The sequence below is a fragment of the Trachurus japonicus genome, chromosome 16 (assembly GCF_045865225.1).
Source record: "Trachurus japonicus isolate A0001 chromosome 16, Traja_1.0".
NCBI classification, from domain to species: domain Eukaryota; kingdom Metazoa; phylum Chordata; class Actinopteri; order Carangiformes; family Carangidae; genus Trachurus; species Trachurus japonicus.
Window position 1 is genome coordinate 15,011,863 of NC_140922.1, and position 26,290 is coordinate 15,038,152.

The following is a 26,290-nucleotide window of genomic DNA, read 5'->3' on the forward strand; positions in this document are numbered from 1 at the left end:
AAAACAAAATTTTGACCACACTTCAATCAACTGTATTCATTAACCTTAAACCACAACATTGCAACCACAGACATACTTATATGAATGAGTATTTATGTAATAAACTTATGGCATATTAACACAATGAACATGTTCTAAAACATTTTAAAATCAAAAAAATATGGCAAAAACGTCAGATACGCCCTTTTGGCACCAAACATTTCCAAGTCTTCTATGGACATATTGGGCGTATCTGCTGAACAATGCATTGAATTGATTGAATAATTAACACTTGAATAACACTTGAATAAGTAATTAATTTTCATTCAACTCATTCATTAATTATTTCAAAAGGATCCTATGTTCCCCGCTGTTGCCGATCAATTGACTCTCTCTACTTATCTGGACTGTCTCTCTCTATCTGGCCTGTCTAGCCTCTACCTGGTCTTTTTACTGTATTAAACTTAACCAACTCCTTTCTTCACTGCCTAAACCCAACCAATGGGACAACTACACGTCCCACTTAAAGTCACAACTCAACTTCTCACTCCAAAATAGGCAAAAATCTGCAAAGTCACAACTCCACTGCAGGTATGGGACCAAAAATGGCATGTTCCCCGGGTCCTTTTGGGGAAAAGTGGGGAACATAGGACCCTTTTTATAAAAAAGGGTTCTATGTTCCCCAGTCACACACAAAACAGCTATAGGACCCGGAGAACATAGGGATGGGCTCTCAAGGCATGATTCTGTCTTACTGTCATCACTCTTGTGAGGGCATACATTCAAAAACAACTCTGACTCATCTTCAACTTCTTCAATATAGGATTAATCAGTTTGTTTCATAATATTCATCAAAATCTTTTCTGCCACAGACAGTTCCATGTCTGCAGTTTTCTCAGCCATTTTCAATGCTGTTTAAGGGCAACAACTACACTTACGCCCTTCTGGCTCTGAACAAACATGTGGGTCCTACATGTATTTACATGTATTTTTCAGGGCCAGAAGGGCGTAAGTCCACTTAGGCCCTTCTGGCTCCAAACATTACTCACACTTTTGTGTTAGGTCTTTATTGTTTTGTTGCTTTATTCAATACAGTTTGATCTCAGATAGGTCTTTTTGGCACCATTGGATAGAGCTCATCAAGACCTTTCTTTTGATATATAGAACTCATTTTCGCCCAAAATGCCACTTACGCCCCTCTGGCTCCAAGCCCTCGATATATATATTCCAACTTTTATTTTGTATTTCCCATTAAAAAATAGTTTTACATTTTGTGTGTGTGTGTGTGTGTGAAGGTGTGCTTTCATTTCACTGACAATACAGCATCATTATAGATAAACCTGCGGTTTACCAGTAGCTCAGAGCCACTGGCCAAGCATCTACACTAAACCACAGATCATGAGGAAATGCTCTATTTGTATTATGATGACATTTGTTTCAGCAGAAAATGCAGACTGTGTCATTAAACTGATCTTAAGTAGCAGTGGCTACTACTCCTCAGACTAGTTAATTTGAAGATAGAAGTCAAAAAGAGATCCACTGACGAAAAGTGACAAGTGAAAAGATTTTCTCTTCAGGTGTGACCAGCGACCCTCACATGAATGCGACATTACAAAGAAACAAAACAGCAGCTTCCTCTTCTCTCACTAGACTCCCTCCTCCTCTGAGTGTAGTCACAAGCTGACAAACCCTCACACCCATGACAGTCCTGGTGGCAGATCATCTGTGTATCTTGTTTATGTGCAGCGACACAGACATTTGAAAAGAGATCAGAGGAACTGGTGGCCATCAGACTCTCTGTCGTCCTATTTCCTCCTCGACCTGAAACCAACATAAAGAAGATGTCTGACGGTCTTTGTATTGTGGGTTCGTTGTTTGGTGAGTGTTATGCCATATGGGTGTTTGTGTTTTACCATATGTGCAAAATAGTAAATGAGTGTGGGCATTCATTCAACTGTTCAATAATCTGAGGTTTTATCAACTCTCTTGTCTTTCAGGATCTTCAGAAGGACAGCAAGGTATGTTGTTAGTCTAATAAAATCCCTCCTGTGTGAGACTGTATTATGCGTTGTGTTTCAATTCCATGTCTCTAATCCTTCACAGAGTGTAGCTCCTGTTACCTTATAAACATGGAGTCTGTAATCGCCATTATTGCCTCTGACATCATTTTGACCGTCCTCCTCACTATTTCTGTGTTCTGCTTTGCAACACACCACAAGAGAAGGAGAGAATGGGATTCTCATGATGGTGAGAAAATCACTGCTAATTTGTGAGTATTTTGGGCACTGATGTGGCAGTAACTTGACATGTGAATGTTTGTTTTTTTATCAGGTAGAAGGAACCTACCATCATCAGTATCAAAGAAAATGCCAACAGAGGTCACAGAATCTCCCTATCAGGTAACGTAAAACCACATCATTAATTAAGCCCCAAAGACACTAATTGTGAAACTGTATTGTTTAGAATTTTTTAATGACATATCATTTGTTTTTTCCATGATGGATTGCTTTTTACTGTTTTGTAGGAGTTACATGGGGTCCAATCAGATGTGTACAGTGAGCTCCAGCACTTTAGGAAATGAAACAACAAAGCTATAAAAAATAATCTGTCCTTATAACACTCACACACTCCTGTTTTGTTTTGCACTAATATGTGGAACTATAAATAACAAGAAGCTTTATCAATGTCTACATGTATATGTTTTATGCACTGAGACTGTGTCGAGCTGAAGGTGTTCGTTGCGTCACAATCTTGTTTTGTTTTTTTGTAAATCGTATAAAGTCTTAAAATGTGTTTGTGTATTTATCTAATAATGAATTAAAAACAAAGCAAATCAAACAAGATGCAGTTTTTACATTTTCTTTTTTTTATTTTATTTTGGGGCATTGTTTATATATTGTCACATGACAGTGAACATACACAAAGACTTTCAGCAGATAAAAAAGACAATTCTGTACTTAGTTATCAAAAGCAGTAGTTTTTCTTATATTTCTCATGCTACAGCTTTTCTACAAAACATCACATTGTACAGACCTGTGCTATTCAACACAAACTTGTCAAAACATCTTTGGTACGTATGTCTTTTCACATGATCACATAGCAAAAATGACATGTAGAGATCTAAATTTGGCTCTGAAAGTCCCAGAAGCAGCTGTATGTGGAAGCAGGATGTCTTCCTCATGAGTCAAAAGTCAATGACTCATTATGAGGAAGAGATTAAGTCTGAAAAGAAGGAAAACAATTATTCAACTATTATTCAACATTACATGCTTATTATCTTATCTATTAGTCTAACAAAGCAAAATCTAGGAGAATCTAGGCAGTTTCATCTTGTAATTAGATGAGAATGAAATGTAGGGAATCTAAATGTGGTAAACTTCATACAACACGTCATGGAGCTGTCACTCAATTTGAGTTAAGTTGATAAATGGATAAAAAGTGTAGTGGATAAAAATAAAAGTCAAAAGCAGGAGAAACAAACCTTCATATGATCACCGGAGACCTGGCTTTTGACTGGAACCTGAAAGCCACTGGGCTTGTGTTCTGCACATAAGAGAATGTGAATCACAAAAATTGACAGCACTTTCAGGAAACAATCGGACAATACTAACAAATGGAAGAAAAAAAATATTCTTACCAATTGGATAACTTTCAAAGCTGATATATTCTTTGGTTTCTGCGGAAATATTGGGATTGTTTGTTCAGCCTTTGATCATCCAGGGCATAATTCTTCAAATAATGTATATTGTTTTATATAATGTAGAATCTGGTTTTACCATCTGTATCTCCTGTGTTTCCTACTGCAACCAGTTGGCCATTGTTTTCCTCGGCACTGTCCCAGTCTTGCATTTCTCTACTTTGGCCTTGAGCCAACATACCATCAACTCTCCGAGCCATTCCTTGGAGATTGGCACCTTGACTGGCATTGTCAATCACTTTGTCTCCACTTAACCGGATAAATTGTTTGTCTGACAAATTTCCATCTTCCTTGGCAACTACCGTCATTCCCTCCTCACTGTCAAACTCAGTCTGTTCTCTGCTGTCATGGTCTTGAACAAGTCTTTTGCTTGCACTCACATTGTCTATGCCCATTCCTGTTTTCCTCCCTGATGGTGTGTTACCAGTCACCACTTTAGGAACCCCGACCTCATGACTCTCTGTATCTGGGAAGGGTGAAAATCAACATCTGCATCAATCTGCATTGTTATAGACATTATGATTAATTATAGCAAAAAGTTAAGGTACTGCACCTCTGCTTTCACCTCCATTTTTCTCAAATACCCCAGGTTCTTAAATATTGAGAAGAAAAAAAACTTAATGTTTTTGGAAAACAAAATATTATTTTCTACTATTGCGTGTGAATTGAATGCACACCTGTAAATCCATTGGTGTCATAATTTTCTGCAGATTGTGCATCTGACACATCTGTGAAAGAATTTGCTGCGAATTAAACAAAATCCCTCTGATGACAAACACATACATCATCAACTGTTTTGTATTGCAATGTGTGACATTAGGACAATACCAACTCTAATGACAGTCTGTAAAGAGATGCTGAAATGTATCCATAACCTTTCATTTGACACTATTATATGTGTTTCTTTCATTAGAAAAAGGTATGAAAATCACCTTCAGAGTCTTTGTCTATCACAGGTGTACTTGGAGAATTTCTGTTTTCTGTGGACAGGAGAAAAATATCTGCTGGTCATTGAGGTAGTTCTCACAATAACATAAAATGCTTGCCACAGACCACCTTGAAGATAAAGCTGAACAATAAAGCAACACAAATTCACACGAAAAATGTCTCTTTTCCCTTTTGTGACCTCACATCTCAATTCTTAGGGAACTAAAAGTAAATTGAGGATCTGTTGAAATGAGTCGTCACCTGTTGCTGAACTAAACGTATCTCAGTATGTCTGGCTGCAACATTTTCAATCACAGACCTGTTGTTTTTGCAGGTGTAGTCATTGTGCCAAGTGCATCTATAACAACAGTAATGAAAAGAGTATGAGATAAAGGTTCACGGTAATGACTTAAACAGCAATTTTATCTGGTTTAAGACAATGGCACAAGTATTATCTTGCTTGTAAGAAAACAATAATTATTTGACATATAAAATGATAAATAGTCTCACCATTCAGGAAGCTTAACACATTATCTCTTCGAGCTTGAAAAAACAGAAAGAAAGAAAGGGTGTGACTACTGCTGGCCTATCTAATAAATGTTAAATAAGCTCAGACCAAAACAACATTTGATTATTTTGTCTTTCCTCAGATGCGTTTACCTCTAACTGGGGCTGTTAACACCACAGTTGCAAATGGAAGAAGTAGAAGACAATACACAAAGCTGAAACAAATGACAAAGATTTTGGTGAGGGGTGTATGCGCCTATAAAATGTATATAGCCCAGAAATAAAATGCATCTCAGTGACAGGTGATTGCAAGGACAAATATCTATATGACAAAATAGTAACACTTACATCTTCATTGTTGACTGCAGGCTCCGGCTGTGTCTGTTGTTTGGCAGCAAGGGGGCTGTTGGGCTTTTAAATACTGTCACTTTATCCCACTTTTTAACCTTGAATAGGTCTTGTCCTGGTTAATTATAGATTCTGACCTGGTGCATCAAATTGAGATTTCATCAATGGCTATTTCTGTGTGTTCAACACTGTGTGACTTGCAGCCTGGAGAGGCAACAATTAGACTACAGGTTTACAAAGGCCTATTCATTACATCACTTTAATAAGAAACTAAATGCCCTCAATGTACAAACGCACAAAAAGAATGAGTCTGTCTCTCTCCTGTGTTGATTATACCGTAGGTGGTTGGTTGCTTCAGGAAAATGACCATTGCTTCTTCTTCCTGTGACTGAGGTAGCCTTTTACATGATGCCACAGGCCATGTAGCCTATAATTGTTTCCTAATTGTTTCCTGTCACTACCATTGTCCATTTACTACTCAGTGTGGCCCCATACAGACCTTTAAAAAAAGGCCTCCATTGAACATCAGTGCATAGAAATGTCTCTGGGTAGAAATATCCTGAAATGAAGAGTAGCCTACAACAATTTAATTTGCAGTCTCATGTGTGCCTCTGTGGTGTGAAGGGTGGGGCTGAGGACTGTTATTTTAGGCTTGCAGAGGAATGAATATGTTAAACCCTGCCTCTTACAGCTGCTGTAGGCTACTTCTATTAAAACTGTAATTTTAGTCATATTAATCATAAACATACTGAATCTTTTATCTGCAGTGCCTATATGGCCAAAATACATACTGCATGTAGAAATGAGCAGTGTGTTTGGGTTTTAGTTAAATTACAAAACAGCTGTCTGAGCACACAGACGCATACATAGTACATGCACACCAAAGTTTCTGTTTCAGTCAGACCTGTTGGTGGCAAAAGGGAGCCACAATATCCCCTCCATGAAAAAGAAAAAGGAGAGCGCCCTCTGCGGGAAAGGCTGTTCGCACTAAGCTCTTGATCCCAAGCATCGCCATATTGACGTCCCAGCAGCGCCGAGAGGTAATCGTGTTATTTAACCGTAAATCGTCGTAGGTTTTGGGACACCCGTTTGGTGTTTTTGGTTGTCGGAGAAAGCTGGGAACAAGTATCACGACCGCCGTGCCTTTCTGCTGCTCAACCACGGTGTTTGTAGGATGTTTTTTCAAGGCGTTGTCAGCCAGTTGCCTCGCCAGCCAGCCAGCAGGCTATTCACTCCCCTAGCCTGTTAGCTTAGCACTTTTTTTTTTTTTTTTTAGCTTTAGGAAATATTTCTCGAAGCTTCCTGTTTAGTTGTGCGTTAATAATTGTCGCTGGAAAGACTATGTAACTATGTTTTACGCGGACTGGTCGTTTCTTTAGGTCCCAGGCCCACACTGTGGTCGAGAGCTAGTTGTGACTTTCCAGCCGGCTTTTCCCTCTGCTGTTGCCGAGCTAATGCTAATGCTAACCAGCTAGCAGCCCAGCCAGCTGCCCGGTTCGCCTCATAGCTACTAGCTGTTAGCTTTCACTGCACTTGTGGAGAGGCCTTGGGCCACAGGAGCTTTCTGCGTACAGTCTTCTTTTCATTAAAGTATTAAGCGGGGGCAAATTGGGCACAACTGAACGAGCATCTGGTATCGGAGAGAAACCATTTGTCGATTGGATGCCTCTCATAAACGCAGTAATGTAATGCAGCCTCATTAGCTGTATTGGCTAGCGTACGTTGTTGGCTCACATAGTTCGCTCATGTTTGCTTAATTGACAGCATTGATTTAATCAACCTACTTTCTGTCTCTTTTCAACAGGAGATACTGCCTTGGTGTAGCCCCCAGTGATGACTGTATTGAACCCTGTACCTCCTGATTAGACTGGTTGGATGCCCCCATTTAACATTCAGGTTTCTCCATTTCACAAGCCACCATATTTAGACACGCTAGCCACCAATAATTTAATTTTACTTGAATTGTTTATTATTTAGTTAACACCTGAGTACTCTCACATATATATGCTGCTTTTTTATTTATTATTTTTAACTGTGTACCGTACGTACTGTTGCCGCCTTCACGTAGCACGTGAGATACATTTGCATTTTCTTTTAAACGCTCATGTTCAGATGAACACACAGGGAAAGAGTGGGTAAACATTTTGATATGACGTTGTCGCTTAGACTTTAAATTCGTCCGTCTGTTTTGTTTATATGGCGTTAGAACACTTAATTATTATTGGCTGATAAATGATAAGCCCTTAGTCTTATTTTTATTTCTCTATGCCCATGTAGCTTTCTTACCATAAAGGCATCTCAACCACTCCTGTTCCAATTCATCTATCACCAACATCCTGGAGGGATACTCCCAGGTAATGAGTTATTTTATTATATCTGATTGAATACACTGTAACACCACACATATATGTGTGTATGTGGGTTACAGTAAGCACACAAATACTAACAAGGTTAATCATTACCTAATTTACTTAACTACTGATTGGGATTTGTGTTTTGTATCATCTTTGTCCTCTATTGTGAAATTATACCACTGTGATTCATTTATTTATTGTTTTGTTTTTTGTCCTGTTGATGTTTTTAGGAGGTTTTGAGAATATCTTGTGTAGAATATGTCTGGCCCTGTTCCAAGCCGCTCTCGAGTTTACCCTGATGTAAACACACAGAGACCTCGAGAATACTGGGATTATGAGTCCCATGTTGTTGAATGGGGGTAAGTCAAAAGGAGTTTGTTGGTGGCTTCAGTTGTATTTAATTTATTTTTGCTTAGTCGGGTAAGCCATATCAGGATTGTGAACCGTTTTCCTTTCTCTCCTTTTCTTTAGAAACCAAGATGACTATCAGCTAGTCAGAAAACTAGGGCGAGGCAAATATAGTGAAGTGTTTGAAGCCATAAACATCACAAACAATGAAAAAGTGGTCGTCAAAATACTGAAGGTATGGTGATAATCACTTGATTGCGAGTTACATGTCTTGCCAATGTTTTGTGGTGAAGTGCAGTCTTGACATTTTGTCCCCGCAAAGGAATTTTTATGTAACTCACAAGACTGTCATTGTTCACAGCCGGTCAAGAAAAAGAAAATCAAGAGAGAAATAAAAATCTTGGAGAATCTGCGGGGTGGCCCAAATATCATCTCACTGTTAGATATCGTCAAGGATCCTGTGGTAATTTTGTTCTCCTTATGGCATTGTAACCATTCAGGATTTGTGTGTATATTTGCATATACATACTGTATTGTGTATAAACACGTGTACTTTTTTTCTTGATCTTTTTAGTCACGAACCCCTGCTCTGGTCTTTGAACATGTGAACAACACAGACTTCAAGGTAATTATCAAGGTTCTCTTCACTTGAAATTATAGAGAAGCTAAAACAAAGTTATTTTTATTCTGATGGATTGTATGTTCTATGTTTTTTTTTTTTTTATAGCAATTGTACCAAACCCTATCTGACTTTGACATACGGTTCTACATGTACGAAATCTTGAAGGTAAGAAACAGCTATCAGTCCTGAATATGTACACTCACACTTTCTTGGGTTAAATCAGCTTAAAAGTCAGAGAAAACTCTCAACAATGTTTTTCTGTTTTTTACCTGGTAGGCTCTGGATTACTGCCACAGTATGGGGATAATGCACAGAGATGTCAAGCCACACAATGTAATGATCGATCATGAACACAGGAAGGTAGATATCTAATGATCCCATTTTCCTCATGTTTTGTCTTTTCCCTGTGACATCAGCCAAGTATAATTTCCAAAATATACCATATTCTCTTTCTTTTTTCCAACTTCTAGCTCCGTCTAATCGATTGGGGTCTGGCAGAATTCTACCACCCAAACCAAGAATACAACGTGAGAGTGGCGTCCAGGTACTTCAAAGGACCTGAACTGCTGGTAGACTACCAGGTGACACTCTTTTCTCCCTGCATGTCTAGTCATGCCCTTTTTTTTTCAGTCATGAAGTCGGTTCACACCTTTACACTCTCTCTGTATGTGTTTGTAGATGTATGACTACAGCTTGGACATGTGGAGTTTGGGTTGCATGCTCGCCAGCATGATCTTCAGAAAGGAACCTTTCTTTCATGGTCACGACAACTATGATCAGGTAAGACGAATCTCATCTTTTGAGGGTGTGGTCTGTGGCATAAAGAGAGCAGTGTCTTGGGTGTCTTTTCTCTCTCTCTCTCTCTCTCCACTTTGTTGTACACAGCATTGTTTTTACACAGTCAAACCACATTCCTCTGACACTAGACATTAGCAACAGGCCTCATGGGATTTTATGTTTTTGTCAAAGTCATCTCAATGGTTATTGTGTGAGGGTAGGCATTTATTAACTTTTTGGCAGTTTGTTGTGCTGAATGGAAAAGAAAATGAGTACAAGACAAATGTGTGACTGTACTGGTGGAAACAGTGGTAACACATTTCACTCCCACTTCTCCTGCCTACACCAGGACCTTGACCATTTAACGTTCCAGATTCTCATTTGAGCTGTGCCACAGCACAGCTGAACGGTTTCCGTTGGCACACAATAACAGATGTTGATTTGACTTTTCAGATAATCAGCTTGTATTTCTACACCGTGCGTGGTGATTGAACATTAGCTCTCCTTAAGTTTAGTTGTAGTAGTTTTTAGACGTTGATTATGTTTTGCTTCTTTAATGAAAGAAACTTTATTGTAGTCAGAACGTCATCAAAATGAAATTAAGCTTTATTTTATAATGGTTTGTAAATATTTTTGCAACTTAGCATAGGCTATTGAATGTGAGTTACAGGGAAGTGCACTTATTCAGTTAGGTTTCATGGTAATAAAACAGATTTCTTTTTAAAAACCTGCATGTTTGCAGGCTGTAAACGTGCTATACAAATATTTAATGAAACATGCACATTGTTTAACACAATAACCACTATTTACATAACGTATACACATCATGCAATGCAGTGGAATCCAGTCCACATTTCCTCAATTCGCTTCACAGCATTTAACAAATGCCTCTGTGATTTTAATTATATTTCTTCCACCTTGCAGCTTGTGCGGATTGCAAAAGTACTTGGCACAGAGGACCTGTACGACTACATTGACAAGTACAACATTGAATTGGATCCACGGTTCAATGACATTCTGGGAAGGTAAAACATTGCAGCTGTTTGACCTCAAAGCAGATTTAATATTATTGACTAACGCACACCTCCCATCAACACCTAACTCCTGGTTTGTTCTACAGACACTCTCGCAAAAGGTGGGAGAGGTTTGTGCACAGCGAGAACCAGCACCTGGTCAGCACCGAGGCTCTAGACTTCTTGGACAAACTGCTGCGCTATGACCATCAAGCTCGCCTCACGGCCAGAGAGGCCATGGATCATCCCTACTTCTGTAAGATCCCTTGTTTTTTTCTTGCGCATACCCTGAGTAAACTGGCTCAAACTATAATGTTTGTGCGCTATTTAAAGTGGCTTAATTTAGTCAACACATGCATTTGGTTTATGAGGTGCTCAAATCTGTTCACAGATCCCATCGTTAAAGATCAGGGAAGGGGGGCCACTCCTGGGGGGATGGCTGCCAGCTCCACACCAGTCAGCTCCTCAAGTATGATGGCCGGTGAGTAATGCGTCTTGGAATCGACTGCCTATATTTGAAGATTTCTTTTTTTTTTAAGATTTAATTTGAGGTGTAACTTATTTTGGAGCCAAACAAAGTAGGCAGATTGCAAGAAGAGCATCGTCAAGTGGCAGCAAAGAAAGTTATATCCCTATATTTAGACGGACATAACATGTAAATATGAGCATTTACAAATGATTAATGAGCTTCCTGTCTTTTCTAGGCATCACCTCAATGTCCTCCTCACAGCCACTGGCTAACATTGCTGGATCACCCGTCATCTCTGCCCCCAACACTCTGGCCACACAAGTCCCTGCAGCCACCGGGGCTCAACCCTGAAGCCACTTCCTCACCTGTGTTTATGTGTGCTCATGGCCATGTCCTGCCTAGCTCTCACTGCGGCCCAGGGCCATGGCTCCCCTTTTTATGTTAAAAATAACAAAAGAAGAAGATTTAAATTGCTTTTCACATTCAGTTATATTTTGACACCTGGACTTGACAGAAATGTATTGTTGCACCTGTCAGGATTATTAGAATTAATTTGGGTGTGTTATTTGACAATGCCATTGTCTAGAAATTCTAATAAGATGTAGACATGAAGAGAATGGATAATAAAATTTATTTTGTATGTTCCAAATATACAGTCTTGCTTGAAACTGTTTGATGGGGATCCTGCTGTATTACACTGTGAACCTTACACGACTTCACAAAACAGAGTCAGGAGTCTGGTGTGCCCCAACTAACAGTGCTCGCTGGTTGCACACGATGTAATGTGCAGGAGTTGTTGGTGTTTTGAAGTTGTTAGATGCTATCATTCTTTAATTGGACTTTTGTAGATATTCTACAGTTACTGTCAGGTTGCATGCACCCAATGCTGAATATCACAGGGTCAATAGTTTGCCAATTTTATGTTACTTTCACTTCTGTATGTGTATGTATGTGTTCATGTTTGTTTTTTATGAAGTCTCTTACACATGATTTTGATTACATAGACAATTTTGTAACTTTTTGTTTTATGTTGGGAGGAGTCATCACCTACAAAAAACAACTTCAAAAATAAACAATTTAAACAGGGCTGTGCAGGCACTACATGTTATTGAGTATACCATCTGTCGACTGGTTGTATTGACAGTTTGAGTGAGTTTAAAACAACAGTATAGTCAGCTTATCCCACAGGAGAGGTTTTCATTTGACTTGTGGTGCATTTAGAGCAAGATGAATCCCCCTAGTCTGTTCATATACATTCACATTTATATCACTTTGGTCAGTTTGAACAAAAGTGGCTTAATGGGTTTATTTTTTTTTCACTGTACAGATGTGTGTGAGGGAGCATGTGAATGCAAACGCATATATTTTAAATCATTTTGGAGGCAACGTGTATATGTACATATTTCTAGATAGCCTGAAAAAAGCTAATAAAAGCTGATTGTGTGAATGAAGAATGAAACACACTCAGAGCAGATGTTTCAGTTAATTACAGTATAGTAAAAGGTCGAGTCTTGTCATCACTCACACGTATGTGCTCTTATATAAATGTAAAGGTTAAGGCAAAGCAGGCAGTGTCAGGTTTTCCAAAGGCCTGACAAAAACACCATGCAATGACTCTTCCCATTACTGCAAACGGGCCATGTGTGGAGACGCTAAACCTCACGTATGCCACAACCACACAAGTGGGATACTACTACTAGCCTACTAGCAACAGTGCTCAGAAGTCATATAAAAACTAATTCAACACATTTCTGCTCACTAGCTACAACTTTAAAGCGAACTTGTGACATGAGTTGTTATCAGCTGCAGCTTGGATCCAGTTAAAGCGGCTCCAACCAATTAGAATCACGCGACGTTCAAGTGCTTTTCAAACATCGGAAATTATAAACACCAAAACTTTTCTCGCTTTTCTGATCGTCCCGTAAGCATAACTGTTCGGTTTAATAGAGAGATACGTAAACCAATAGGTATATTTTCCTAGAGGCCCAGGATGAAGAAGGTGAAATCAATCGAGTCAAACCGTTTTAAGTTATTGAGGTAATTGTAAATTAAAGGTAGAACGGCTACTCTTTTTGTTCATCAACAAAAGAAACTCGAGCAGCCGTGATGTCCGACAGCAGTGAAAGCAGCATTAGTCTCCCTCGCTGTGGCACGCCCACGCCCCTGCTGCAGGGGCTTGAGCACTTGCAAAGTTTGTGGGATTTGCGGTGTGTGTTTTCCAAATGGGAAAGTTAGTGTTCATTTCGCTTGTAATAGCCGCGTTGTCGGCGCTGTTGGGAGAGAGGATTGTCAACTTAAGGTAAAGTTGAAAACAACTCCAAAACGACAACGAGGCTATGTTATGCTGTGTGCCTTTGAATGGTGATGAATGTTGAAAACGTTGCAGGAAAAGGACCCTCGCCTCCAGAGAGCTGGAGCAGAATCACCTTCCCAACTGTGTTGCACTTAAAAACCTGGGTACGTAATGTGGTATATTGATGTGTTGACTACAGTAACGCCACAGCAGAATGAAGCTGAAAATGCAGATCACAGCACTATGCAGTAAACTTCGCTCTCTGTATTTGCAGATTATGGCTCAGAGGATATAACGATCCTTGGGGACGGGCTCGCCTTTATCAGCACGGTAAGTATTTGAGTTGATGCGCAGCCAAACACGTTTGAAAGGTTAAGCAATCCTGTCATTAGACAAGAACAGAGCAACTTAGAATAAAAGTCATGTCAACCTGTCCAAGTTGAGTGTTTCAGTCACGGGTTTCAATCTGTGACCTATGGTTGTTGCCGTCTAAAGAAAACTAACTCAACATAATGTTTGTTTAATCCCTCTGGTGGTCTCCAAAGATAAAAAGAAATCTCTCTTGATCCTATTTAAAACCATGAACTTTCCCTAAAGGTCAAACGTTTATCTTACTTTTTCTTTAAATGTACCTGACCAGCTTGTTTTAGGATACAGAGAAACATGTTATTTAGCTACTCTGGAGAAAGAAAGAAAAAAAGTCAAAGCAGTATCTAAATCTAACCTAAGGACCGGCTATTTCCAACTCACTCTCAGTGATCATTTTCACTTGATGTATGTAGCCTACTTTATTTTGTTGTGCAATTTTTTTTATAGCCTGTGTGATTTCTAATATCTCCAGGGTTTGAAGTATCCTGGAATGCCATCTGCAGATGTGACAGGAAAGATCTTCTCCCTCGATCTGCAAGATTCACGGATGAAACCAGTGGAGCTGCGTATGCCAAGGAACTTTGATCTGGAGTCGTTCAATCCTCATGGCATCAGTATATACACTGATCCAAGTGGTAAGCACTCAGCATTTATATGGGGTTGTCTTAAGTCTCATTTAAGGGGAAACCCCTAGTATAGTGGTTTTTCTACCTCTCATATATTCTCAATAATAGTCCAAAATGTACACACTATGTGATGGAAAATTATGTGTAGCTGTATAAGTGCTGAAGGCAGTTTAGCAAAATAGTATTTATGCATGTGAGCAAAACCTGTTTTCTTCAGGTTGCTATTAGAAAGACAAAAGCACACTATTAGGTGTGTCTGTACATCCATCCATCAATCTCAACTCTATAGGGTTGGAATATCACAGTTAAAACCCAGAACAACTTAGCTGTGAGGCTACAGTGCTAACAACAGCCAACCCTGTGTGTATAGATGCCAAATAATATATGTAAAAACTGACAGAATCAGTGCTAGTCCCTTTTTGATGTCGGTGCAAATTTTAAAAAATCACAGGCGTCCTCTTTTTTTCTACAACGCTTTCCTTGTTTTTCATCAGATGACACAATATATCTGTTTGTTGTCAATCATCCTCAACACAAAAGCCAAGTAGAGGTCTTCAGATTTGTTGAGGAGGACCACTCCCTGGTGTATCTCAAAACTATAAAGCACGAACTTCTCTACAGGTAGAGTATGGTGACAAATTTAAAATGTACCTGAACTGCAATTTACTTCACGGGTCTGAAACAATATTTGCCAAACTATTCTAAGTCATTTGTTGTGTTTGTTTTTTCTTTTCAGTGTCAACGATATTGTTGCGGTGGGTGTGGATAGCTTCTTTGCAACCAATGATCACTACTTTTCCAATGAGATCATTAAAAGTGTGGTGGAGCCTCTTCTTGGTCAGCCTTGGGCTAATGTTGTGTACTACAGTCCCAAAGAAGTAAAAGTAGTGTCTGAGGGTTATTACTTCGCAAATGGCATCAATATCTCCCCAGACAAAAGGTAGGAACGGGCCGCATGGTCATGCATGGTCATTCATGCTTCACATGTCTGAATGTCTTCACTGTCATATTGTTTCTTGTTTATAGACATATATATATGGCAGATCTGTTTGACCACAATGTGCACGTGTTGGAGTGGAAAGAAGACAACACACTGGTGTCTGTGAAGGTAAATGTTGCAAAATTTTGGAAACATTTTTACATAGAATTGTTTTTCCACTGGCACAGTGTGCTTTGATAATTAAACATGTTAGTTATCAGTTGCTATCCTATAACTATAACTTTGTAGGTGAAAGAAAAACTTAATGTTTCTATAATCTTTCACAATTGTAACATATTTTTCTTGCAACTATACGTACAAAGTCAGCTCATGCTAGAATTGTAATTCAAGGTAGTGAAGTATAATTATAACCTTCTCTTTGATGTCTCACCAGTCAGTGGCTGTGGGATCACTCTGTGACAACATTGAGGTTGACCCAGAAACAGGTGACCTGTGGTTAGGCTGTCACCCTAATGGATGGAAAGCTTTCATGTTTGACCCTGAGGACCCACCTGGATCAGAGGTTTGTCTATTCACTTTTCACCAGATGGTCAATTGTGAGAATTATGACAAAACAGACATAAAATGTATTGTGCTTTGTGTGTTGATCTTTTACATCTTCACTTAAACAGATGATCCATAGATTTACAATGTATTATAATACGCTATGTTTTTCCCAGGTCATCCAAATCCAGAAGATTCATTCCGATGAGCCAGTGGTGACTCAGGTGTACGCTGATGACGGTCACGTGATCATGGGTTCCTCTGTAGCAGCTACCTATGGGGGGAAGTTGCTCATTGGCTCTGTGTTTCATAAAGCCTTGGTCTGTGATCTGAAGTAGGCATGATTCCCAGTGAGCAGAGAAAATGAATGGAAGTTAAATAATAAAAATGTACTCAAGATTTAATGTGATGATTTGAATAGCAGCACTTGGAGCATTATGTGAAATACACAGTTAGCCCTATTGAACTATGTGATGAAATACCCTCAAGTCTCTCAGATGCCATGAGAGTATCTCAAGATTCCTCAGGAGCTAAAGGAAAATAGATGTATAGTGTTATCTAGATTAATAGTAATATTGATTTTCAAAATGGTTTCAGACACTGGATTCACTAAATACATGAACCATTGTGAAATAAATGCTGGGATGATGATATTTTCTATCAAATAAAAAGTTTATTAAGTGGTTTTGCTGTGTATCATGAAAATAATATTTCTAACTGATCACCTGAAAATATGAACTTAAGCCATTTTCATGTTTGATTTGCAATTGTTGATTTAAATGTCACATTTCTCTATTTGACTATATTAAAACAAAGTGAGTCAACTCTAGCTTGTCTTGTGTTTTGACAAATATGCCCTAAAAAAAGTTAATCTGCAGGCAGCATGCATAATGACTACATGTAAGCTAAAATGGTTAATGCGCAGCTTGAAAAACAATATACCAATACTTACGCATGTATTTTTCATAAGTCACACAAGTTTGTCTTGTTTTCTGGCCAACCAGATATTCAGGTCTGCCCAGCTTCCTCCTTACTACCGTGCGGCATTCTCACATTATACTGTATGAGAAGTGTTCATATTGCACATGACCTGTAGTTACTAAATATTTATTTCTGTTGCTTTTAATATTTTGCAAGGTGTGTTGGCATCTTGCGATGTCATTGCTAAATAAACACTTGCCATCTTTAAAAAAGCTGCAACAAGAAAGATGCCCCTCATTTGCTGCTGGATGAGAAGTTTTCATTGGAATAATCATGGTGACAGACAGTCTGCATTAACCCATCCAGACTTCCTGGAGTCAGGAGGGTAAATCTAATTCTGCACCTTGGGACGAACACTTTAGCACCATCTTTGGTGCTGCTTTGTAAATGCATTTTAAAAGAGTTCTTGTGTAACCTTAAAGTGTACATGGCAGCCATGAGGAAAGCACTACTTGCAGTTGTTGTTGCTGCTTTTGCAGCTTTTCTTGGATATAGATTTCGTAAACTACAGTAAGTATCTATTACTTTTTGATGTTAACAACAGACTTTATCTGGCTGTAAAGTGGAAGTTTAGTAAATTAGCTTCTCAATGTTTATGTTTATATGTGCTGTATGTGAAGTACAAGAACAAGTCTTAACATGCAATAGTGCAGCACGTTACAAGTACAATTTGGTATAGCAAGTCTTATGTAAACGTCTTTTTGTTTCTTGTTAATTCCTGTGATTAATTCTACCTCTGTAGGGAAATTACCCTTGCATCCAGAGAAGTGTCACCGAAACACCTTAAATGTAAATATTTACAGAATATTGGTAAGCAATCTTGTTCTTCCTATTCATGTCACTGTCCCCTTTTAGAAATGTATATTTTTAGTCGTGGTTTAGATCAGTATGAATGTGTAAAATGTGCTCATAACTGAGGAGTTCAAAGTCCAGGAAACTGTCAGTAGGTCAAGTGTCAGTGAATATTTGTCTTATAACGTCAAGGTTGTAAAATGCAAGAACTAAAAGAGGTTTCATTTTGTACAGAGTATGGGGCGGAGGATATCACAATACTTAAAGATGGACTGGCCTTCTTTAGCTCGGTAAGTCATTATGTACCTAGTATATTTGAGGTAGAATTCTCAAACTAAATGTTTCTGTGATAGTTGCCTCAAGACAAACTGACAGATCTGCACCTATAACCTTACCTTAAGTTTTTTCCACTCAGGGGCTGAAGTTTCCTCCATTGCCTTCATTCTCTGATGATCCAGGGCAAATGTTCATGATGGACCTGCTGCACCCAAAGCCAATCCCAGTGAAGCTCAAAATCGAAGGAAAGCTGGACCTGAGCTCTTTCAACCCACATGGCATTAGTGTATACACTGATGAGACAGGTAGTGTACAGAGTTCAATTATAGAAAAATAGAAAAGTTATTGTCTTTGTATGGCTGCAATTATTGTAAAAACATATGTTGAACATACAAGTAGGAATGCACTAGGCACCTTTCTTTGGGCCTTTGACTCATCATATTGTTATAGCATAGAACTACAAAAAAACAAAGTCAGAAATTGGTTTATAATTAAACAGAGCAAAATCATACAAAAACAACCCATTGAAAATGCATATGCAAAAGCAAGTGACCTCCTAAGAATTAACATATAGCTATAAATATGAGGCAAAACATTTAGCTGATTTACAGGTAGTAGCAAACTGGCTTTTATTGTGAAAAAGTCACAGGAAACAATGCAGTTGTCACTGAGTTAAACATGATCGTGATCATTCATCAAAAATTGATCTACAGAGCAATAGTCATTTTCTGGGTCCTGTAGTTTTAAAACTATACATACGCAGTACTGTTATTATGTCAGGAGTGTTAGCAAAATGACTCAAAAGATGATCAATTGCAATTTTTGCTCAGGTGTTGAACTGCAGTGAAGAAACAGTGAGACTCAAACACTTTTCCATATTAAGGTCCACATTACTCTTTCTTTGCAGAGGACGCTGTGTACCTGTTTGTTGTCAATCACCCCCAGCATCAAAAAAGCCAAGTTGAGATCTTCAGTTTTGTTGGAGACGAGACACTTGCACACCTGAAAACTATCACTCACCCTCTACTCCACAGGTTTGTTCTTTGTAGTAGTACTTTAAAGTATTACAGAGTTAACATTTGACAAACACTATATGCTTCTGTTTTTCTTCTTATCATATTTTCCAGTGTGAATGACATTCTTGCAGTTGGAGTTGAGAGCTTCTACGCCACAAATGATCGCTACTTCCTCAGTGATGCGCTTCATTTTCTGACAGTCCTACTGGGTGTGCCCTTTTGCAATGTGATATACTACAGTCCAGAAGAAGTGAGGGTGGCTGCCACTGGCTTTATGGGACCAAATGGCATCAACATGTCACCTGACAAACGGTTACTATCAGTTCATTTCTGAAGTCACTGATGATGTACCTGCACATTTTTTAAACTGATAAACACAAGGTTGTGTTTGCATACCCTGTTATGTAATTTTTTTTTGTGTAGGTACATTTATGTTTCAGACATCATAGACCATGAGATAGACGTTTTGGAAAGAAAACCTGGAGAACAGCTGGTGTACATTAAGGTATCACTGTGTTTTCTTCTCTTTTCTTGCATCATGGCTAAAATGAAATTACACAAATAGTTCAGCATTTTAGGAAGTAAATCTTATTGACGGATAGATGGAAGATCTGCACCACACTCATATCTGTCAGCAGTCGTTTGTATTTGCTTAGCTTAATGACTGAAACAGTAAAATGTATTTTGTTCCACTTCTTGCATACGTTAAACAAACAAGACAAAATCATTTAATAAGTGAATTTTAGAGTTAAGTGTTAAGATAACCGGCTACTTGCTTTAGCTCCATGTCTTACATAAAGTCTGGACATCCAACCTCTTAGCAGAAAGCAAATAAATGTACATTTCAAAAATGATGAGCTAATACAAATGAATGTTTTGCTCATTTTGTACCATTATTTCAAGTGAAAATACTCATCAAGTCTCATTTATTTTTGTTGCAATGTCCCCATCCAGTCAGTACATGCTGGGTCACTTTGTGATAACATTGATGTGGACCACAAGACGGGTGACGTCTGGCTGGGCTGTCATCCAAATTCCCAGAAGCTGGCAGCGTATAACCCTGAAGATCCACCTGGCTCTGAGGTTCGTCTTGTGTACCTTAAAAATATGCCGCTTCGTTATTATTTGGATCTGTCTGACAGTCTGCCCATTTTTCTGTCTCCCCCAGATCATAAAGATCAAGAACATTCTCTCAGAGCAGCCGGTGGTGACCCAGGAGTATGTTGATGATGGCCGCGTGTTAATGGGCTCCACTGTAGCAGCTCCCTTTGAGGGAAAGTTGCTTATTGGCACTGTGTTTCATAAAGCCCTGTACTGTGATTTGAAATAATCTATGTGTTCTATGTCTATAGCTTTTTTTGTTATAGACTCACAATGTTGTACCATAAATCTTGATAGGCACTGGATCAAAAACCAATATTTTACTTGATATATACACTGGGTATATTCTGCAGCTAATAATCGGAAAGTTCCATAAAATTAAGCAGGGGACCGTTTGATAGTGCAACCTTAATTTGCATAGCTGAATGAAGTATTTCCACAAAATGCTGTTTGTTCCTTAAATGCAGAACCGTATTTATGATATTATAATTCCTAATAAAACTCCTTCCCCTAACACAGTTTGTCTGGTTCCACTATTTCGGTTAAGGTCTGAGAAGCTTTAGAAAGCATGGTTTACCCTTCTTTATCTTTGTCTATTAACAAATCTTCATTTACTTTAGATATTTTAAACCTAGTCCCCCCACCATCAGGATGCTGTGCAATTTGTTCCTCTGTAGCATCTTTGGCAGTTACAGTGAAGACGATACCATAACTGTCTGAATCGAACGCAGCTCTGTGGTTGTTCTCTACATTTCCTGTCTTTGTGTCGTCTGCAGGTTCAGGACCTCCCTTGCTTTCCTGGATTAGAGAGAGCTTCTGCTCTTCGTCACCTTTGTCAGTGTCACCCTTTGCGTTCACGAACACTTCGCTGATGCTGATTATTCGTCTGTGACGTGGCGAGTGATCCAGGGTCAAAATGTCGCTGCAACTCTTTGAGCGATTGATGTTGTCTGCTGTCTGATGTTTTGCCGTTATTCCAATCTCCTTGATGACGGTGCTGTAGTCTTCCTCCTTTTCGGACAGGAAGTCGAAGATGTCGATGACAGACGGCTTCACGTCTGGGTTGCACTTGTCCTCTACAGGCTGTGGTTCCTCTTCATGCCTGTGCCTGTGTCTCCTTTTCTTAAACACCTTGTGAGCTTCCACCACCATGTGGACGTTCCAGCTGAAGAACAGAGACAGCCAGGCAAGGCCCATGTAGATCCATAACTCTGCAAACACTCTGTATAGTCTGGGGTATTCGATGTTTGGGTTCACACCTGAAATAGAAGTAGGTACCCTGCATGACTTTTCTAACAAAGGACCAAACAAAAACAGACACACAAATAACTTCACAGAAACATAACCCTTGGATCAAATGATTGACCCTGTGCCATAAATGAAACCTACCTGCCACATAATCTCCAAAACCAACCGTTGTGAGTGTGATGAAAGAAAAATAGATCCCTTCCAGGTAGCTCCATCCTTCCAGAGACATGAAGACGACTGGAGGAATCAGTAGGTGCACGATGAGTCCCCATAATAGGAACAAGGCTGTGCAGGTTAACTGGACCTTTTTCTGACAGAAGAGAGAACAGAATTTGTACAGAAAAAAATTCATGTGGTATACTGTGTAAATTTCATGAGGCTGACTTAAAATATTGGCATGAATATTTACTCTGCAGTTCAGTCATTTCTTACCACGGAAATGCCTTTACGGATCAGAACCTGGGACAGCCGTTTGGCTCTGTCTCCAAAGAATGAACCCAATTCACTTATCCATACCAGACATAGGGGGATCCCACACAGACCATACAGGATGCAGAACACGCGGCCACCTTTAGTTTTGGGGGCAACATTCCCATAACCTGTAGATGACAAAACTAGTTTTATAGACTTTTACAAACAGTTTGGCACTGCGGTAAGAATAGAAATCTGGGTTCCCCAGTTGAAAGTAAAAAGTATTACACACTTTGTCTTACACACTTATTTACTACTACTTACTTAAGTTACACAGTTTAATTAATTGCAAAGAATCCTGTTGCACAATGAACATTCACTGCACATTTGAGGGGTTACCATGATAATCCACCAAATGTGCATTTGATGTTTCTATGTTAACATTCAAGAAAATGTTTTTTTCAATTTCTAGTAGAATACGAAAGACAGTTATATAATCAAAATAATAATACATAATGTACAAATTGAATCTGAAAATATATGTCCCAAATGACATCTCATACAAACCTATTGTTGTGACAATGGTGGCAGCAAAGATGACAGAGTTCCCCCAGTCCCACGTGTTAAGATGTTTGTCCCCAGTGATGGTCACACCTTGACCTGCAGCCTCTGACACTATCTGCGGAAAACCATTTGAGCAAATATCAAATGATCAAATTATCTTCTCAAGCATTTTTTGTTTTACCCAAAGTATTTTCGGAAGGTCTTGGACTTAAAGCATCTAATTCAAAATCTAACAGGAAAAGCTACATGTGCATGAGATTTAAAATGTCTGAATCAAACGTTGGGTATTGGGGCATCTTGTATCAACATGTCCTTAATATGATTTTTTTTAATGGCAAAAAAAAAACTTTCAGGATGCACCCTCACCCGATCCCCACCCTACTTTCCCTTATACCTTACTGTATACGGACAAAACACGTCGAACTTTACAGTATTTATTCTCCTATAAAAATCTCGTTCAGCCATTAAAACCGGGACACACCTTGAGCAAACATTCAAATATTTGTGGTTAAGGTGACATGTACCTGCATGTAGCACGCTGCCATGTGTGGAATAAACTGTGAATGCTTGAACTTTCTTATTTTACACAACAACGTTCAAACAAAAGAGCTTGTTAGTAGCCATTAAGCTTTACAGCGACCTGACGCACTTCAGCCGTGTAAATGGGTGTTTCCAACTCCTGACCAGGAAAAACAGGTTCTGAGGTGTCCTGGCGTGAATAGCCCACACAGACGAGGAACTTCTCATTCACGAATTTGAGGTTATTGAAATACAGTCTTTTTTATTTTTTATTTTTTTTTAAAAACATAAATACATCTACACTTATTTACTTTTAACTTTATGAGAGTTGATGGGAGTTCTGGTTGATCAATCTTCCACGCAGCAGGTAAATGTATAGTTTCCCCTTTAGGATAAACAGTAAACTCTTTTTCACATGGCGTTTATCTCTCCTATAGCCTGCTATAAAGGACAAATATGTTCATACCTCCAGAATTTCGTCCAGATCCTCTTTTGTTAAGCAGGCATACTTCTTCAAAACGTTTTCCTTCTGCAGAATATAATTGTCTCTGGACGCTACCCAGTTTGGCTCCTCAAGAATTTGGAAGATTGCGGCCCCAACCGATAGGTAAAAAATAATACATGAAGTTAAAAAAGGACCCTTATCAGCCATAATAAAGTCATAACTTCACACTTGAGTCTTACGACGCCCTGTGGTTCATATTCCCTCAGAGGACTCGCGTTACCATACACGCTGTGCTTTCTTCCTGGTAAAACATCATCGACTGCCCCACTGCTTCCAGCGGAGACTCAATCTCACTCATCTCGGTCCAGCTCGGGAGTCGCCGTAAAACTTTTTTTTTTTTTTTCAACTTTGCATCATCCAATTGAGTCAAAGTACTTTAATCTTTAAACACAAACGCGGCCATTATCACCCTGCTCATAATAACTTGTGGAAACAAAAAAAAACAAAAAAGCTATTTCACAAATTTGAAAAAAAGAAAGAAAGAAATTTCTCACAGGCCTGTGCTAATTTTACAAAGACATTTTTGTTCAATTTTATGTTTAGTAAATACAGGTAAGCATAAAATCACCAAAATAAAAGCACTTTGGGGATGATGCTGATCATAATTATTAATGTGTAGGCATCACTTTATTCTTGCAGCTAGGCATCAATGAGTCTGATCACGAAAAGTATCTATCTATCTATCTATCTATCTATCTATCTATCTATCTATCTATCTATCTATCTATCTATCTATCTATCTATCTATCTATCTATCTATCTACCAATTTTCAATCCATTCATCCCCTCTTTTATGATTGCAGAATATCATCCCCTCTTTTATGATTGCAGAATAACTATGTGATGCAGTGAGAGAAAAACTCAACAGGGGGCAACAGTATCACTACTCATGATTCATGCACTTTGGTGAACTGTCTGTGGGCGATGACAGTTGCTCTTATCTCCATGTAGGGACATCCAGAGGGCTGGAGTTAAGTGTGTGAAGTTAATCACACTGGGTGGATCCTGGCTGTACAGCATGATAATAGATGAGAGGGGTTGTCCACACTGTGACATTATATTCTCAGAAAACTGAATGGAAATCTCTCTCTCTCTCTCTCTCTCTCTCTCTCTCTCTCTCTCTCTCTCTCTCTCTCTCTCTATCTATCTATCTATCTATCTTGACCCACTGCTGCTTCAGATTTGAAAGTGCAATACTAAATTGACGAAGTACGCCTTTAAGGCCATGCAGATATATTTGACTAAACCTACTGGGATTGTGCCAACACTGGCCACTGGGTTTTAGGTAATACTGAGACAGATGCTCCAGCTGTAGCAGCTGCTAGATTGAGGTCTGCTGCACCCTCTGAGATTTCGCTCATCTTTTTACAGAGATATCGAAGGTCATCAAATGGAGCCACAGCTAGGATTTCTGTGTAGGCCTTATACATTTGGAGCACGGCTTTATTGAGGAGACACTGATGGAGAAATAGCCTATAGGTAAGGTCATTGTAAATTTACCACTTTATTGTACAAACTAATGTGTTTTATAAGAAAGTAATAATTATCTATGTGTTTGCTTGGTTCATGAAACACTTATTTATACTTTCTAGTTTAGGCTACTTCGTTGTAAACTGGCACATTGTTTTCCTTAAAAAATAATAGCCCTCCACACATGCACACAGCGCCCCTTTGTGGAACATTAACAGTCTGAAACCATGTGTGCAGTGCAGGCATGACTCTCTGCATAGAGAGCAGGTGGGTTTGGTTTGGCTGGGGTGCTGATATCAGACCTGTTTGTGATCATCACCCAGTCAAACTGGCAGAAAAGTTGGAAGCAGCTGTACAAAAGCTTAATGGTTGACCACACATTCTTCAAATGCCACAGCCCTGATCCTGACACCCTCAGGTAAACATAAACCCATGCTGCTACTACTTCACCTGCATTGCACTGAGTACTTTTCTCTAAACTCCTCCTTGGTGTTTGTTTTCAGGCGGTTTGGATTCGCCCACTAACCAACACTGTGCTGCAGGAAGAATAGAATAGGCTACTGCACCTGATCTCACCTGTCATGGTAAACAGCCTTGCACTGATGCATCTCTCGCTTCCTCTTCAGCTGCCAGTCTAGCATTACAGAGCAGAAGGGACTAATCTAGGTGATTTTGAAGTAGTAATGCTCCCACCTCTGATCTCCACCCATCATTAGTTAACGCTTCGTCATTGTAGCTGCGTCACCGCCCCTCTCTCTCTCTCTCTCTCTCTCTCTCTCTCTCTCTCTCTCCTCCCGTCCAGTGCGTGGAAACCTGATCGATAGTTTACAAGTTCCTCTGAAGGGAAACACCGGAACTATGGCATCAAACTAAAGGTGGACAACCCACAGAAGAGGGGACACATCTGTCTGCTCAGGTAGGCTATGACTCGCTTACTCAGACACTGATGTTGTGCACTGTTTGTGTCACACACCTTTTTTTTTTCTCCCTAGCGAGTTTTTACATGTTTGTCGTTCGCACAAGGCAGCAGTTCGTGTACAGTTCACGGCGCCGTATTTAGAGGGATTATGTCAAACACGACGAGGTCAGTGATGTTTGTGGTGTTAGCCTACATAGGGAACTACAAAGGACTGCTAACCTGCAGTGAATTTGCGAGTACATGGTGAGGAAAAAAGGTCGGGCATGTTTGCAGGAGGTTTGTTTCTTTAGCCTGACACAAACCATGGGCCCCAAACTCTCCATAGGCTACTGTGGGCTAATTAACCTGAAAAAAAAAGACTGAAACAGCCTATGCCAATTATTCTGTGTCAGGTCTGTTTATTATTCATATAATAAAGGTACAACCTGGTAATGTTATTCATATGACTGATTTTGGTCACCTGTAACCTTGCACATTGTTTCCACCTTGTTTTGCTGATGCTAGAGATATAAGTTATACTGTTACACAACTATTAATGTTCACATGTTCAGGCAACCTTTAGTATAACATACAGAGCAACATAAGTAATTTGTTAGGCAGAATAAAAGTTGACCTCATATTGTACATCCCCTTGACCCTTGTGTGCTGTGTCATTTATGTGTTAACTTTGATAAAA

General features: G+C 39.2%; 6 protein-coding genes across 7 annotated transcripts; 4 read left to right on the forward strand and 2 right to left on the reverse strand.

Moving 5' to 3' along the window:
* The first annotated feature begins 1,805 nt into the window (after positions 1–1,805).
* On the forward strand, positions 1,806–2,728 carry tyrobp (transmembrane immune signaling adaptor TYROBP). The gene is made up of 5 exons (XM_085801929.1): positions 1,806–1,857; positions 1,977–1,997; positions 2,083–2,226; positions 2,311–2,378; positions 2,504–2,728. The coding sequence occupies exons 1-5, from the start codon at positions 1,821–1,823 to the stop codon at positions 2,558–2,560; spliced, it is 327 nt and encodes a 108-aa protein (XP_085658055.1). The 5' UTR covers positions 1,806–1,820; the 3' UTR covers positions 2,561–2,728.
* Positions 2,729–2,942: 214 nt separating this feature from the next.
* Positions 2,943–5,741, reverse strand: LOC146972103 (uncharacterized). Its single transcript, XM_085801925.1, has 9 exons — positions 5,459–5,741; positions 5,264–5,325; positions 5,114–5,146; positions 4,923–4,961; positions 4,609–4,656; positions 4,354–4,404; positions 4,230–4,268; positions 3,756–4,142; positions 2,943–3,201 (listed from the first exon to the last, which is right to left on the reverse strand). The coding sequence occupies exons 1-9, from the start codon at positions 5,464–5,466 to the stop codon at positions 3,182–3,184; spliced, it is 687 nt and encodes a 228-aa protein (XP_085658051.1). The 5' UTR covers positions 5,467–5,741; the 3' UTR covers positions 2,943–3,181.
* A 692-nt stretch (positions 5,742–6,433) lies between these two features.
* LOC146972104 (casein kinase II subunit alpha-like) lies at positions 6,434–12,128 on the forward strand. 2 transcript variants are annotated; one of them, XM_085801924.1, is made up of 15 exons: positions 6,434–6,627; positions 7,263–7,354; positions 7,736–7,812; positions 8,043–8,171; positions 8,284–8,395; positions 8,522–8,623; positions 8,735–8,785; positions 8,888–8,947; positions 9,059–9,142; positions 9,253–9,363; positions 9,461–9,562; positions 10,484–10,584; positions 10,680–10,828; positions 10,964–11,053; positions 11,277–12,128. In XM_085801924.1, exons 4-15 carry the CDS (start codon positions 8,071–8,073, stop codon positions 11,390–11,392), a joined length of 1,179 nt encoding a protein of 392 aa, XP_085658050.1. In that variant the 5' UTR covers positions 6,434–6,627; positions 7,263–7,354; positions 7,736–7,812; positions 8,043–8,070; the 3' UTR covers positions 11,393–12,128. The 2 variants fall into 2 exon arrangements, with proteins under 2 accessions (XP_085658050.1, XP_085658049.1); XM_085801923.1 differs by having other exon boundaries at positions 6,434–6,498.
* Positions 12,129–13,166: 1,038 nt separating this feature from the next.
* LOC146972105 (serum paraoxonase/arylesterase 2-like) lies at positions 13,167–16,641 on the forward strand. The gene is made up of 9 exons (XM_085801878.1): positions 13,167–13,340; positions 13,428–13,498; positions 13,609–13,664; positions 14,176–14,338; positions 14,824–14,950; positions 15,066–15,269; positions 15,356–15,437; positions 15,703–15,831; positions 15,989–16,641. The coding sequence occupies exons 1-9, from the start codon at positions 13,264–13,266 to the stop codon at positions 16,148–16,150; spliced, it is 1,071 nt and encodes a 356-aa protein (XP_085658004.1). The 5' UTR covers positions 13,167–13,263; the 3' UTR covers positions 16,151–16,641.
* Positions 16,642–17,193: 552 nt separating this feature from the next.
* On the forward strand, positions 17,194–20,496 carry LOC146972106 (serum paraoxonase/arylesterase 2-like). The gene is made up of 9 exons (XM_085801880.1): positions 17,194–17,303; positions 17,536–17,603; positions 17,820–17,875; positions 18,001–18,166; positions 18,769–18,895; positions 18,989–19,189; positions 19,301–19,382; positions 19,832–19,960; positions 20,046–20,496. Exons 1-9 carry the CDS (start codon positions 17,221–17,223, stop codon positions 20,205–20,207), a joined length of 1,074 nt encoding a protein of 357 aa, XP_085658006.1. The 5' UTR covers positions 17,194–17,220; the 3' UTR covers positions 20,208–20,496.
* Positions 20,474–23,445, reverse strand: LOC146972107 (potassium channel subfamily K member 5-like). The gene is made up of 5 exons (XM_085801879.1): positions 23,187–23,445; positions 22,205–22,316; positions 21,659–21,825; positions 21,368–21,536; positions 20,474–21,237 (listed from the first exon to the last, which is right to left on the reverse strand). Exons 1-5 carry the CDS (start codon positions 23,370–23,372, stop codon positions 20,552–20,554), a joined length of 1,320 nt encoding a protein of 439 aa, XP_085658005.1. The 5' UTR covers positions 23,373–23,445; the 3' UTR covers positions 20,474–20,551.
* Between the last annotated feature and the right edge of the window lie 2,845 nt (positions 23,446–26,290).